This window comes from Curcuma longa, chromosome 11, assembly GCF_044706935.1.
Source record: "Curcuma longa cultivar G26 ecotype Majalengka, Jawa Barat chromosome 11, ITB_CL_G26_1.1, whole genome shotgun sequence".
NCBI lineage: Eukaryota > Viridiplantae > Streptophyta > Magnoliopsida > Zingiberales > Zingiberaceae > Curcuma > Curcuma longa.
This window is the reverse complement of record NC_133871.1, coordinates 15935142-15949390: the sequence shown is the minus strand read 5'-3', so window position 1 is coordinate 15949390 and position 14249 is coordinate 15935142. Positions and strand designations below refer to the sequence as shown.

Here is a 14249-nt window from a genome sequence, read left to right as displayed (position 1 = left end):
TAATTTTCCAAATATTTATCCATAATCTAAGACATCAATTAGTGTAACTTACCTATTGTATGAGAATTTTAGCCCCCGGGGCATAAATAAATAAATTACGATATAGCATACTATATATATATATATAGGGCAAGGGTTCGATATTTCGCCAATACCCTCCTGCGTCGTAACCAATTGCACTTTCTCGATTTATATATATATATTTCTCAATACCCTCCTGCGTCGTAACCAATTGCATTTTCTCGATTTACCTCCTCACAGATGGTCGTGGGCCGACCGTGCTGGGGCAGCTAAGGTGGCGGATCCACCTTTTTTGCAGAAGAGAATTTTAAATTTAATAGAAAAATAAATGCACGGAGTTAAATTTTACAAAGAAAGTGATAGAAGATATTCATGAAACTATCACGTAGACATATATTTATTGACAATGACGATTTCCTCGACATTGGCCATTACTATGGTTGTGGAAGAAGTTCTTAGTTCAAGATACATGTTACAGAGGAGAAGACATTGGTGCACAAGTAAATCGCATAACACAGCAAAGGCTCCTCAAAACGAGCCTTGCGCGACAAAAGTAAACAAGTTTTGTGTCTTTCACGGCAATAAGAATCATAAAGGAGGCACTAACTATTTGGCGACTACTGATTAACAATCGCAATCAGAATTAATGCATTAACAAATTGTAAAAACTAAATTCAAATGGTGATTAAAAATTTATAACTTCTCTTACTTTTTATATAGTTTCATACTTATGGGACAAAGGTCACTAGGTTAAGAGTTCAAATCCAGCACACACATAATGGGACAACCCCTGGAACAGTCTACTATTTGTATCAAATTTGAGACTCAAGACTATGAATCTACATGAGGAAAGAAAGTAGCCGTGCGCTTCCCTGTTTCTTTTGCTTCGCCAACAATGGATCGATGATGTTTTTCCAGGTCGCGAAATCAAGTGCTGATCCAGCATCAGGCAATAGAAATCCATTTACAAAGAAGAATGGGGCACCATAAACCCCTCTTGAACACCCATACTGTGGAAGAGATTGTTGATGCAAGTGAAATTGAGAAGGAATGCCACAAACCAACACATGATGCAGAAGCTGACTTAGAGTACCTTAAAGGAGATTCTCGTAGCAAGGTCAGTTTCTTGATCATCAAAACCTGATAGAAACTCTGATAAAGAGGTCCCAACTGCCTCAATGAAAAGCTTAGCCATATCCTCTATTATCGCAGTTCTTGTTATGTTTTTGGTAGGTGCATTGTAGTACCTCCCCTGATTCAGCAAGCTAAAATTAGCACAGGAGATTTAAAAGCTGACACTGTTCAATTCAATTATAGTTAGATTAGGCAATTTTGGAACTAAAAGTCCTATAATTAGACATGGATTATGTCCTAATAACATGTTCCCCAATGTTTCTATTAGTCTCTAGGCAATAATTTAGTTCTCTAGCTGACATAATATATCTCCTCCCCAAAATGACATGCTAAGTCAGTATTTATAACATTACCAAATATCAATGGCTATAGCAATGAGTGCTGAACCTGGTATCTAAAGAACAGCTCCAGAAATGGAAACGTTGATGATGCATTAAGCTTGTTGGCAATATGAAGTGCGCGGCAAGCAAGGAAGGAATTACTGTGGTATCTGCAATTTCCAAACTCAACAATATTATAGAAACAAGAGCAAACTGACATGAAACTGCAATAAGAACAGATTAAACCTCTCCTAGGGCCTGGTGGATGCACTTGAAAAACTATATCCATGAATTGAGAACACAGTAACATGTGAGCATGATATAGAATCCTTTGGTTTGATCAGATATAACTTGCAATGCACAGTCTTCCCTTTGACAACGAACAATTGATTATTTAGCCTCATTAATTTTAAAGTGGTACCTTATAGAGTTTGAATCATATTAAGAGATATGAGCTAGAATGATGAAAATAGTCCTTTAAAAGTCATTTTTTTATGGAAAATTCATAACAGTTGCATCTACAGAGAATGTACGCCTGATGATGAAAATCATAATAACCATTATAAGATGGTAAAGCCTATATTACTATTACTCTGCATGGATAACAAGAAAAAGAAGAAGCATCAATCAAGAGATCAATTAGATGTAAGCTCAAGCTATGAAAAATTGACAATCATATCACATGAAATCTACAAGACAAAGATATATAAAACTTAAGGGCATGGAAGAAAAGGCAGCGAAGGAAGCATATCCAAATGAGTTTTTTTTTAAAAAAAGAAAGGAAAATACTGGCATACTATCAATATGTCAGCATTGGGAAACTAAATGACAGAGTCATTTACTTTCCTTGATCATGGCAATGTCAATTGTCCATAAACAAGACCCCAAAGAGGAACTATGATCCAAATATTAGTACTTTATTGATTAATCAAGTGAGTTGGTTGTAGCATAATTTTACAAACTTTCATCAAGTATTCTGACCAATTTGGACTATTAGTTTTATGAAATGGATCATGTGTGACATTAGCATAAGTTGCAACATTTTCTTAAATGGCTTATTTTTTGTTTCATAGGAGAAGAATGAAAGCAATCAGAAGATTATGAAATTTCATGTGGTGTCAAACAATCAGGGAATGACAGTTAAGGTAGACTCTTGTGCCTAATTATTGGATTCAAGTTACCCTTTAAGAATTTAAATTTTAGATCTTATTGTTTATCCTTGCTGTTGAATTTTTATTCCAACTTTAGCTTGCGTGTTGCAAGGATTGGATGGCAGAGTAGATAAGGAGGAAACAATAGGAAGAGACACTAGCAGCAATAGGAGTTATGGGCGACCCTTATTGTGGTTGACTCAGAAAAGTTAAGGCATTCAACCATAACCAAAAAATTGATTGGGGTTGCACATCAACAAAGACAAAAGGAAGAAGAGGGATTGAAAGCTAGAGACATAGTTGATACCCTAATGCTCCAAAGAAGAAATATGAACCTAGTGTAGTCTTGTGTAGAGCTTCAAGGGGAAGCATATAAGAAAAGAACTTAGACTTTGAGTATGGAAATCAAGAAGAGAGGGAGTATTATTTTCCCTAAACAGTTGTTTTTATTTTGTTTCACTACTTTTGATACTCCAAGTCTTTCCTTTGAGCATATAATCCCATGCACCAGTAGTCAAGGGAGTTAATGGAGTCCAAACAGATGATCCCTAAAATTGAGCATTGGAACACTGGTTTTCCTTAATTTGTAATTTACTGATCAATATTCAGACAAGCCAATATTGTTTCCCTAAATAAAATGGAATCTATATTAAATTGTGCACGAGCAATTCATTTAATCTGGGAGAATTCAAGATAACCGATATTGCTTCCCAGAAACAAAAATAAATAAATAAAAAGCTAAATTTAACCATGGCTAAGCAATTCATTTGAGAAGGGAGAATTGACAAAGATTAAAAAAAATAGATTATTGATTAAAAACACCACGAAATTTAACATAAACAAAAACATTCCGTCAACCTAATCTGTTAAGACCAAAAGAGGCGAAGATAGAAAGCTTTACGGGAGGGGAAAGGGATGGACGATAACAGCGAGGAGCGGGGAGTAGAGCTCGACGACCTTCTTCAGAGTAGGCCAAGAGTCTCTGCTGTCGGGGCAGAGCGGATCCAAGAAGGCGTCCACCACGATGACGTCCTTCCAACCCTCTCCGCCGCCGCTATAGTAGAAGCCATCGTACTTCGACGGAATCCCCGAGGCAAATACACAAGGCGTAAAGAGGAAGAAGAACAACGCCGCGAGGAGGCGAGGGAACAGAAGAGCAGCTCCCTCCGCCATGATCGATCCACAGAGTGCGGTTGCGAGGACGACGAGTGACCCGATCGAACCAAAGACAATGTGGCGAATGGTTTAAGAAACGGATCCACACATCCAGCTTGACCCAATCAGGGATTAAATACCGTAAAATTTTAAAATATTCTTTTTATCTATCATAAATTCATCTTTAAATTTATAAAAATATCAAAAATTTATACAATTCATCCTTCAAAAATTCAAAATCTTTTCTATATATTTTCAACCTAAAATTTTAATTGTATTCTAACTCTAAATTATTTAAATTGAAATTGAATAAATTAATTATTTTTTAACTTAATTGAAATTTATATAAAAATCAAATAAATCAAAGCAATTAAAAATATCAGAAATTTTCAATTTTTAATTTTGATTTGGGCATAAATTCAAAATTTCTAAATTAACTAAATTAAAATTTTTAATTTTTATATCGATTAATTCGATTTAATTTTTTTTATTACTCACCCTGTAGTTATCTTCCAGTCAAAGATGCATGGTACTTGAGTCGGCCATGTTCGCTGGTGGAGCTTCCGGAATCCTTCTCTCCTTTTGGAACATCGAGCAATCAATCAATGCCTCTGGTTTTTCACTGTGGCGCTCGGACTGAAGCAGCAGGGAAAGGCGAAAGGACCCGTGACCTTGGCCTTTTGTGGCAGCTGCTCTCTGTCTCGTAGTCGAATGACGTTGGGCGGTATTGAAGATGAATGGCCGGCCGCAGTTTGCCTCGCCGTGGTTTTGTGCCCAACAACTACCTCAAAGGACAGGGACCGCCACGCCATGGCACACTGAGGTTCGTTTGGTCTTTTCAAGCTATCCATCGAACAAATCATTTCTTCTCCAGTTTTTGGTCTGAATTTTCATTTCATTAAAGACTGCATTTTGAAACACACAGCCGGAGGCATGCCCTAGCTAATTCTCTAAAAGTAGAGGAGTTCAAGATCTTCAGTCAGCAGCAGAAGTGATCTGACACAATAACGGGGAACGATGAGAAAGAAGATACTGAAATGTTTTTAATTAATACTTAAAAAATCAGATTTTTCACTAGGAGAATAACATGACTTCTCCAACTACTTTAACCGTCGGAGAAGCTTTGCTGGTACGTTAAAAAAATATATATAGGCTAATGTTGTTTTATTTATACAATTGTTTAATTTCAAAATTTCTGGTACCCAAATCTATAAGAATTAATAAAGAAGAAGAGAGAATTTACTTTATTGGCTCATATTGTAAATAAAAAATTATAAAAAATAAATATATTCGTTGCTTATAAAATTAAATTCTTCCAGCATCAGTTTAGTGCTCACACGGCCAGTACACGCACAGCGTTAATGGAGCTCGACGAGCACGACATCTTGGAAGATCTCCTCATCTCCGTCCCCCGGGACGCGTGGCCGGACTCCTTCCCTCTGGCTGTCGCCGATTTCTTCTCCTTCGACGGCTCCGGCGCCGGCCCCACCACGTTCGACGAGTACGCTTTCTTCACAGCCTTTGACACCTCCCCGTCGGAGCCACCCGGAATCGACTGCTCCATCGAGGCTTACTTCCCTCTCTCTGCCGCGTCGGAGCACAGTAAGAGCTTCGGCATGGCGGAGCTAACGGCTCCCCCGCCGGCGTTTGTATTGGGTGGGCTCGTTGAGACTAGGAAGAAGAAGAAGGCGGAGGGGATGCCGTCGAAGAATCTGATGGCGGAGCGTCGGAGGAGGAAGAGGCTCAACGATCGGCTCTCCTTGCTGAGATCAATCGTCCCCAAGATTAGCAAGGTCCTAAATTACGTTACGTTTTATGAACATTTTCTGATTTATGTTCGATACTTGTCCGATCTGCAATGATATATATGTTTAATCTCTATATGATTCGATAACAACTAATTATCTATATAAATTATACAGATGGACAGAACATCTATTCTCGGCGACACCATTGATTACATTAAGGAGCTCACGGAGAAGATCAAACAGTTGCAGGAGGAGACATCGATCGATTTGAGCTTGAATCATGGCGATCTATTGGGTCTCTTCAAGGAGACGAACTCCAGTAAGATGTTATTGAGGAACTCCCCAACAGTAAGTAAGAACAGGATTAATACAGTTAAGATTGAGATATATTGATTGAATCAATTAATTATAAGTCTTCTGTGCATGCAAAGGTCGACGTAGAAAGAAGAGGAAACGAGACACGAATAGAGATCAACTGCGGTGCAAAGCCAGGTCTGTTGTTGTCGACGATGAACACGCTCGACGGCATGGGGATGGAGATCCAGCAATGCGTTGTCAGTTGCTTCAATGACTTTGCAATGCACGCTACTTGCTCTCAGGTTTAGTTAAATTAAACCCATCGCCATTAACAAAACTAATATTTTAACCAATTAATCTGCCACCTAGCTAATTTGCATGTTAATTGCTATGTTACAGAGTATGGATCATAAAGCAAACGTAAGCCTCGAGGAGGCAAAGCGAGCACTGTTCAGGAATGCAGGATATGGAGGAAAATATAATACTTTCCTTGATTAATTAGATTACAGTTTGTGTCTAATTACCCTAATCAATGTTCCTAACAAAATCGCCCTTTCTAATTGCTATGGTCCGAGAATTGTGTGTGATATATATATTATTACTTTTCCTTTGTCTTCATTTGACTTTCACCAGATGTCATTATTCTGAATTTAATTTGAAGAAATTAAAAGCAGAACTCTTGTCCTGATCTCCTTTCTTATTTGAACGGCGGCATTAAATAATCCAAAACAAGGAATGAAGAATAAAACATTATAACCTTGTATGTGCATGAGATTAATTAAATATGCAACATCAGATCAACAGGAAGCATTGTCTGCCAGCAAGAATAAAGGTCTTAATTGAGGATTGAATCCAAGATAAGAAATAAAGCTTGAGAATATCTTTTTAATTTCTTCTTCCATCAAAATCTTTGGTGAAGCAATTAACTAAAGTTTGCAGTCTGCGTGAGGTATTGTTGATGTGTTGTCCTTGTTGCGTTGCCCCTGCCCAGTCCCATCATGCAGTTGGCTGGCTGCTCATCTACTTTATGGCCAGTTACTGGTACAAGATCTGCACGAATCTGCAGACTCGTGAGTATCGTACGAATCTGGAATCTACTGCGACTTTTTGATGACAGCAACTGGATTTGCCGTTCAGGGGAAGAGAATAGCATAAGCGTGTGTAACATTGTAAGAAATCTATAGAAAAATAATAATAAGTGCGTTTATTATCAGACGTCCAAAAGCAAACTGATCATGCCATCGGTTATGTGAACCACAATCATTAATAATTACCTGGAGAATTTTCCAACGATAATAATCTATTTATTTAGTTTTTGGTTAATTCCTCATGAACAGTTCAGTATACTCGCAATCGAAGGCGACCAAAAATCCATCAACCATGGGCTTCGCAGCTGCGTTAGGAACGGCTCCTGTAGCCACTCCAGCCCGTTCTGCTTCGGGACTTGCAGCTCCGGTAGGATCGCCGGCCGCCGAATCGAGGACGCCGACATCGTCGGTGCCGCGGGGACCTCGACAGGATCAGTGAAAGTGGCATCGCCATCGCAGCTGGCCACGGCGGGTATTATTACTCGACCCAAATTGTCGTCGAAACTCCCTGCGGCGGCTGAGGTGGAGGACTCCGCCTCCGCCGCCCGCTGCTCCAATTCCTTAACCGATGCGGCCTTCCGGTGGATCTTGCACAGCACTATGTCTTCCTGCGTCATCGATTTAACTTGTTAATGTTATTCAAGATCATAATTGCGTTGAGATTTAACTTCGACTCTCTTCGTACCTTCGTCGCCGAGGCAACGTACTCTGGAAGACGATATTCCTTCATGACCCACTCGGTCTTGGTGCCCCTGGGCGCCCGACCCTCGTAGTAAACCAGCGTCTTCTTGAGCCCGATCAGCCGCCTCGGGTTGGCTGCGCTACGCACCGGCCTATCGCTTCCGGTGGCCTTCCAGAAGCCCCGCTCGGTCATCCGGCTTGGCCTGTTGCCGTTCCGGTCTCGCGGTACGTAGAAATACCACTCCGTCTCCCCTATCTTCGCCAGCCCTACATATTTGCAGAAACCAGTTAAACACATATCGCCATTAAATAAGCTCTTATTCAATTCGCTTTGACTGTATCAGTAATTACCTGGTAGCTCCCAAGGATCATATCGATAAAGATTCACTGTGGTGATGATCTCGAGCTGCAGCTTCTTGCCCTGGACTCTGCTTCTCAGGTAGAAATCAAGAAGCTCCTCCTCTGTTGGATGGAACCTAAAGCCTGGAAGATCCATCGATCTCCAGTGAGTTAGTGCTCTCAGTTCACTTCTGCAGATATATATTTATATCGAACTCTCCTCAACAGATTAAATCCCGATCGAAGCTTGGAATGAACTGCTTTGGACCGTAGCTTTCGTCTCAATTCATCCAATTCAAATTCTGATCGAGGGTATTATGTGATTCAAGATTCTCGCGTGGCTGCATTATTATAATTAAGTGGGGAACAGTTAATGCTGGTTATGGGGGAGACTGACGCAGGCTTTTGTTTGCATGCTTGTTAAGAAATGGAATGGTAGGTAAGGGGTCGACCTGACCTGTGCCTTTCTTGACCTAGTTCCATGGATGCAGTTTGAAAGAGTCAATGTGCTGTTCGGAAATAGATCGATAAGTTTCTCTTATACAGAATTGCTCATGCATACAAAGTCAACAATTACAATTTAGGCCTTAGGTTTCTGTAGGGAATGGTTGCTAGGGAAACATATTCCTGAGTTTGAGGAACTTGTCACTACAAACTACGTATCAGTTTGAAGCATCCAGCACTGTGCAGATTTTCTTCTAGGTTGGTGTTGACGTTGACGATAGATGTTACGTAAGAAATTGAAGCCGAGTCAAAATATGTCGAGGAGAATTAATCTGAAGAATGCATGACTTGAGTGCTGATCTAATTAACGCGGTTTTATCTCTTGGTCCAAGCTTGCTTGTCGTTCGAAGTCTGTGTTTAATTTGGCCTTCGTGGAATAAGTAATTTTCTATTGTTGATGATCTTCATGGCAACCGGCCGATTCATTTGTTTAATCGTATAGACTGGCGTCACTATCCTGTCTTTCTCCTCCTCCGATTCGGACGACGCCCGCCACGGCGGCCGGAGAACAGAGCTGAGGAGGCAGAACAACCTGAAACATGGCTGAAGGAGGAGCTGAAACGGCGTCTCGCCGTGAGCCGTGCGCTTGAAGCAGTAGACGTCGAGGAGGAGTTCTTCGGCGAGGTGGAAACTGAAACAGGGGAGATGGATCCGTTGGGCCATCAATCTTGGGAGGCTTCGTCTTGATCCGGAGCTACGATCCGTTCGAGATCATCCAGCTGGAATTCCCAGCCGACAAGGATCTCTTCTTTGTGCTCGTGAGCCCAGAATTTGAGGCGCCACCAAGAAGGCGGCTACGGAAGCAGGCGCATTCGGTTGCACGCACCATCAGCGGTGCTGGGCCAACCGCTGTAGCAGCTATGGAGTTGTAGTGACTAGGGATACCAACCAGGCCAAGTTTCCCATAGTCTAGCCCGGCCCGGCCCGGCCCTAAAGGGCCAGGCTATGCCCTAGGTGGGAATGTTCATCGGCTTGCATTGAGATATGCCTTATCAGGGATAGGGCACAAAAGCTTAGTATGGAAATATGTGCTTGTGTTGGAAAAGAAGGAGACACTTCAACAAATAAACAAACACTAGCAGGTGGTACATGCACCGCGCGTTGCGCGGTGTGTGCTATAAGTATTGGTATTCGTGATTGTGATTGGTAGCTTAAATACAGGTATAAATACAAGCCTTGTGGATGAATTAAACCTACACTGCAATTACCACTCGTTAGGCCTCCATAGTCGTGAATCTATTATGCTTTTACGGGAGCTCTCCTATGCTTTCGCGTGGGCTATTTATAAAGTGTTTAGATGCCCCTCCTCGCCTAGTTGGCAGAAAGATTTTGGGTGCCAAGGAACTTTTGAGCTTAGTTTACTGCCAGAATTCGGAAATTTCAATGATTGATCTTGTCTTTCGACCAGGACAGACAATTATATATATAAGCACAATTTTATTTCGCTCTAAAATTCCCAATACCTTTGGGCAGCAAGCAAAAGCAAATGCTTCATACACCAAGGATGCATCATACAAAAGTTTTTTCATGAACATTGTATCAAACAAAAGTTTCTTAGTTTCTTCAGTCATGAAGAACTGATTACATTTAAACACATTCTTCATGTATGAAGAATCCATCAGAAGCACTCAAAATCAGCCTGATAAAAAGATTAACTTAACAAAAGTTTGCTCATAAATCTTAGAAAAGTGATGATATGCTTTAGGCTTTGCGTCTTTTGGGGTTTCTTTCTTCACTATCGTCATCGGAAGCAGCTGGATCTTCAAATCTAAATTTTTCAGTAAGAGATGTGCGCACGTCTAAGCTTGTAGCTTTTTCAGTGTCTAGAACATTCAACAATATTTAAGAATGTATGTGTCACAAATCTCTTAAATTTTAAAGACAAGCATAGTGTTTAGCTAAACTAATTATACAGTACAACAATGTCAGTAATGTTACCTGGAGAGAGCAATGGCAGAGTAACATCGGTTGCATACTCCTGGATATTTAGGTTTTCTTCTTTGGAATTTAATACTCCTGAGCTTTCACAAATTGGATGAGTCAGTAGATTTGATGACTTTTCCACATGCTTGTATTCGACACAATATACAATGGAGTATTTGTGCTGTGATTCTTTATCCTTTTGTTTTGAAGGTTTGATCTGGATTATATATTCTTTTGTTTCCAAAGATGAATGGACACTATCAATATGCATCTGCCAAAAACATAAGTATAATTATATTTCTTACTGACCGGTAAATGAATGCGTTGATTGGTTTGCTACAACATGAAAGTGAAACCAAAAACAAAAACAAAAACAAGGAACCCACAAATTTGGTACAACCTTAAGCTGTGCTTTGTACAATTTCATAATTTCATTTCCTTCTCTTAATTCCAAAAATATTTTCTGTAAGCGTTTCCATCCCTACAGTCATAATAGAGAATATTTATTATTCAAATCAGCCCATATTAAGTGAAAAAATGTTCATGATGTTAGATGTTTGATATCAATTATTTCACCTGGTAGTGAGTTGTCTGTGTGTTTTTAAAAAAAAACATGGTGCTGGATAACAGGACCACGTTTGTGTGCTTTGCTCATTTCAAGTCTCAAAGAAAATTCACTATATGGATGATTTTAAAGGTTAAGATTATGCATCTCTTTATGATTTTGACTTATCACTGTCGTGGAAATTTTGGTTCTTTTTTACTCTTCAGGAAGGTATGTTCTGGTGATTCTGTGTTCTTGCTACCAACCAACAAGGTACAAGGGGAATAGATAGTGAATGTAAAATGCGTATAAATGCCATGTATGTTTATCATAAACAAATAGATATATATCCACATAAGATGTATAATTTGATAATTATATATTCATTGGATTATAAAAGCTTTTACTTTTCATGTCTATCTTCTTTTCTGTTAAATGAGTAAACGGTAATACAATCTGCTACACAATAATACAGATATTCATCTAGTAGTGCAACTCGTGGTGTTCTACTATGTATTCTAGTTTTACTTGTTTTGTACATAATAATATAGAGGTATTGAAAATAAGTGGGTGCATCTATCAAGGATAGATTCCTATAATTCAGGTGAAAAATTAAACATTAAGAGCTTTCATCCACCAATACATGTTTATGTTTTCTGATTTATACAAGTGATCCATACATGACTAACTGATGCTTTTGACTCGGCCCGGCTAAGATTCCAGCCAAGTTTCCCATTAGTCTAGCCCGGGAAATTGGAAAAATAAAAAGCTTAATTTAAGCTTAATAAAGAAATCAACCGATCGATGCCAGTAAACAGCAGAAGGAATATATATTACAGCCCAGCCCAACCCTAAAGGGCTAGGCTATGCCCTAAGAAGAAGAAGGATGTTCATCAGCTTGCATTGAGATATGCCTTATCAGGGATAGGGCTGGCTCATAGTCCTTGGTAGGTCCATAATTTATTTATTTTACAGGTTTTTCTTATAATATTTTATCTATTGTTTCTTCTACAACGTCGAGGATTTTAAGAGAATTAAGATCATGAGTAAGTCGCTGCATTAAAATGTTTTGCCGTTCACGTGAGAATATAATAGATCCTCATTTTAAAAAAAAATATTTTGGATTAGTTTATTATTCAACTTGTCTGTCCTTAAAGGTAAGAAGCTTTTTTTCTGCTGTCGAGATGTAGCACAAAAGCTTAGTATGGAAATATGTGCTTGTGTTGGAAAAGAAGGAGACACTTCAACAAATAAACAAACAAGAGTTGGACTACAAAGAGGGTTTAATCATGATTTCTGATCTATTTATTGAACAGATTGAATTCCCTTTTTTATGAAGGAAAAACTACTTTTCTTGTAGGACCTTCATTCATGTGGTGATGTGGATGACTCTTAGAATAGCAGTCACAGAAGGTAATGAGATTTTTTTTTTTTGTTTGATTCTCAATTTGAAAATTCTTATAGATATTTTAATATGAATTTTTGAAATTCTGATTATTTGAAAGATGTAATGGTCCCTCCCTCATTGTCTTCAGGTCAAATTCATATTTCCACATTGTCAATTCAATCAGTTAAATATAGTTTGGCTGACTAATTTTCATATAATATAACAGTGATTTCCTAATATTAATAATAACATGAATAGCACAATCATCATCATTACATATTTGACTTTCCAGCGTGACCAGAACTTCAGATAAACAAGGAAATTATCAGTGGAACTGGGAATTTATTGTCTTGTCACTCTCTATTTTTATTGACATTGAAATGAACAGGAAGGTATTTAAATTTTATTTTTATTTCTCATATCAATCTCTCTAAATATTTAATTTTGCCCAAATAGTAATTAAGTCTACCCCTACTGTAGATTGATTATCCAACTTATATCAAAGTATTTCTTTAGCATCATTAAAAATCTGTATGCAGTATCATAATATATAACAGGTCTTTGAAGTATTTCATGCCCCTTTAGATAATGTTCCAATGGATGTGGCCATTGGTATATTCATTAAATTTCCCCGAATATAACATTTCACCTAATACATAAAATGACAGATTGTACCTATCAATCATCTTTGCATACTTATTTTAAGATGTTATGTACCACCAATGAAAATATATTTGTTCCAATTGTGAGATCGTGGATCCGTTACCAACCACGCAGCACCAAGGTTGTCCTCATGAAGAAGAAGAAGAGGATGAGCTCTAGGACCTGCCAGCACCAACATAATGAGAAGTAGGAAGGTCAGGAATGTCTCTGTCTCGACCACTTCGACGCTTAAGTCAATCAATGAGAAGGAATAAGGAGAAACAAGTTGAAAGAAGTGAGTGTTAGTGTTATTGCGTACCTCTGCATGCAATGTCAGGAGGTTATATAGACGGAGAGGAGAGAGAATTATATTAGCTTATCTTATCGTTAATTAAAGAAAAATATCTGCATAGTGAGATTTTCAGAGGAGACGTCTTTCATTATTTAAGGAGAATATTGTGCAGTATATTTTGTCAGGGGAGATGTCCTGTCAGATATGAAAAATATTTTGTCATGATCATTACGGATAGTTTCGGATTGTCATGTCTCATAACTTTTTTACGGCGGTGATGTGACTGTTTGACAGATTTGATTGTGATTGATTAAGAAATTTAACGGGCTAAGAGACAATGATCGAAATAGACATGGCTTAAGTATAGGAGCAATGGGCGAGTGACTAAATAGGGATTCTAAGTAAGTCGAATGGAGATTCAATCAACCAATTAAGTCAACTGCAATGGTTAAATCTCCCTCCTTGTGTCCAACGTGTCTGAACAAGTCATCCTCTTTCTATCTGATATGTCCTGACTTGAAATTTGAGATTGATCGTTGTTGGTTGGGTCTAATACCCATAACAATATTGTCCATGTACTCTCAATTTGAAAATTCTTAAAAGCACTTTACTATGTATTTTACAATTCTCATTAAATGATTGATTATCTAAAAAGCTTTTTAGTCAAAGCATGGGTTCTTATTTATTTATTTGTGTTTAAATGTAGTTTGGTGGACTAGGTCCAGATAATACTGCTCCCTAATATTTAATTATAACATGAATAGCGCAATCATCATTTATGATGTATTTGACTTTCCGATTTAACAGCTAGCTGAGCAGTAATTTGAGTTTTTTGAATGCGAAAGTCAGTGGGAATTGTACTTTTTATGTGAAATATTGCCATTGGACAAAGCAACGCGAGTTTGACGATCATATATATGTCTATATATACTTTTCCATGTCTGGATTTGATTTCTTGTAGTGACAGGTCAAGGCGAAAAGTCTACTCAAATGGCTGAGTCCGCCTGCATAAATCCATCACCA

The 14249-nt window shown here is 38.5% G+C and overlaps 3 protein-coding genes and 1 long non-coding RNA gene across 4 annotated transcripts; 1 reads left to right on the top strand and 3 right to left on the bottom strand.

Moving 5' to 3' along the window:
• Nucleotides 1-703: 703 nt before the first annotated feature.
• On the bottom strand, nt 704-3875 carry LOC141839657 (uncharacterized). Its single transcript, XM_074727455.1, has 4 exons — nt 3528-3875; nt 1543-1645; nt 1115-1273; nt 704-1031 (listed from the first exon to the last, which is right to left on the bottom strand). Exons 1-4 carry the CDS (start codon nt 3797-3799, stop codon nt 861-863), a joined length of 705 nt encoding a protein of 234 aa, XP_074583556.1. The 5' UTR covers nt 3800-3875; the 3' UTR covers nt 704-860.
• Nucleotides 3876-5129: 1254 nt separating this feature from the next.
• Nucleotides 5130-6450, top strand: LOC141841327 (transcription factor bHLH93-like). The gene is made up of 4 exons (XM_074729473.1): nt 5130-5574; nt 5704-5877; nt 5961-6128; nt 6226-6450. The coding sequence occupies exons 1-4, from the start codon at nt 5143-5145 to the stop codon at nt 6322-6324; spliced, it is 873 nt and encodes a 290-aa protein (XP_074585574.1). The 5' UTR covers nt 5130-5142; the 3' UTR covers nt 6325-6450.
• A 703-nt stretch (nt 6451-7153) lies between these two features.
• LOC141837214 (NAC domain-containing protein 22-like) lies at nt 7154-8091 on the bottom strand. Its single transcript, XM_074724655.1, has 3 exons — nt 7947-8091; nt 7600-7862; nt 7154-7522 (listed from the first exon to the last, which is right to left on the bottom strand). Exons 1-3 carry the CDS (start codon nt 8089-8091, stop codon nt 7154-7156), a joined length of 777 nt encoding a protein of 258 aa, XP_074580756.1.
• Nucleotides 8092-9947: 1856 nt separating this feature from the next.
• Nucleotides 9948-10831, bottom strand: LOC141841360 (uncharacterized). Its single transcript, XR_012602798.1, has 3 exons — nt 10762-10831; nt 10377-10632; nt 9948-10261 (listed from the first exon to the last, which is right to left on the bottom strand). It is a non-coding gene; the product is annotated as an uncharacterized LOC141841360 (long non-coding RNA).
• Between the last annotated feature and the right edge of the window lie 3418 nt (nt 10832-14249).

What these genes read in the sequence shown, in the direction of transcription:
- LOC141839657 (XM_074727455.1), bottom strand. Translation starts at nt 3,799, where the DNA reads ATGGCGGAGGGAGCTGCTCTTCTGTTCCCTCGCCTCCTCGCGGCGTTG. An exon ending in AGCTGTTCTTTAGATACCAG is followed by an intron (nt 1,274 to 1,542) that starts GTTCAGCACTCA and finishes TTGCTGAATCAG; the next exon opens with GGGAGGTACTACAATGCACC. An exon ending in CTACGAGAATCTCCTTTAAG is followed by an intron (nt 1,032 to 1,114) that starts GTACTCTAAGTC and finishes TCTCTTCCACAG; the next exon opens with TATGGGTGTTCAAGAGGGGT.
- LOC141841327 (XM_074729473.1), top strand. Translation starts at nt 5,143, where the DNA reads ATGGAGCTCGACGAGCACGACATCTTGGAAGATCTCCTCATCTCCGTC. An exon ending in TCGTCCCCAAGATTAGCAAG is followed by an intron (nt 5,575 to 5,703) that starts GTCCTAAATTAC and finishes TAAATTATACAG; the next exon opens with ATGGACAGAACATCTATTCT. An exon ending in TGCACGCTACTTGCTCTCAG is followed by an intron (nt 6,129 to 6,225) that starts GTTTAGTTAAAT and finishes GCTATGTTACAG; the next exon opens with AGTATGGATCATAAAGCAAA.
- LOC141837214 (XM_074724655.1), bottom strand. Translation starts at nt 8,091, where the DNA reads ATGGATCTTCCAGGCTTTAGGTTCCATCCAACAGAGGAGGAGCTTCTT. An exon ending in TGATCCTTGGGAGCTACCAG is followed by an intron (nt 7,863 to 7,946) that starts GTAATTACTGAT and finishes GCAAATATGTAG; the next exon opens with GGCTGGCGAAGATAGGGGAG. An exon ending in ACGTTGCCTCGGCGACGAAG is followed by an intron (nt 7,523 to 7,599) that starts GTACGAAGAGAG and finishes TCGATGACGCAG; the next exon opens with GAAGACATAGTGCTGTGCAA.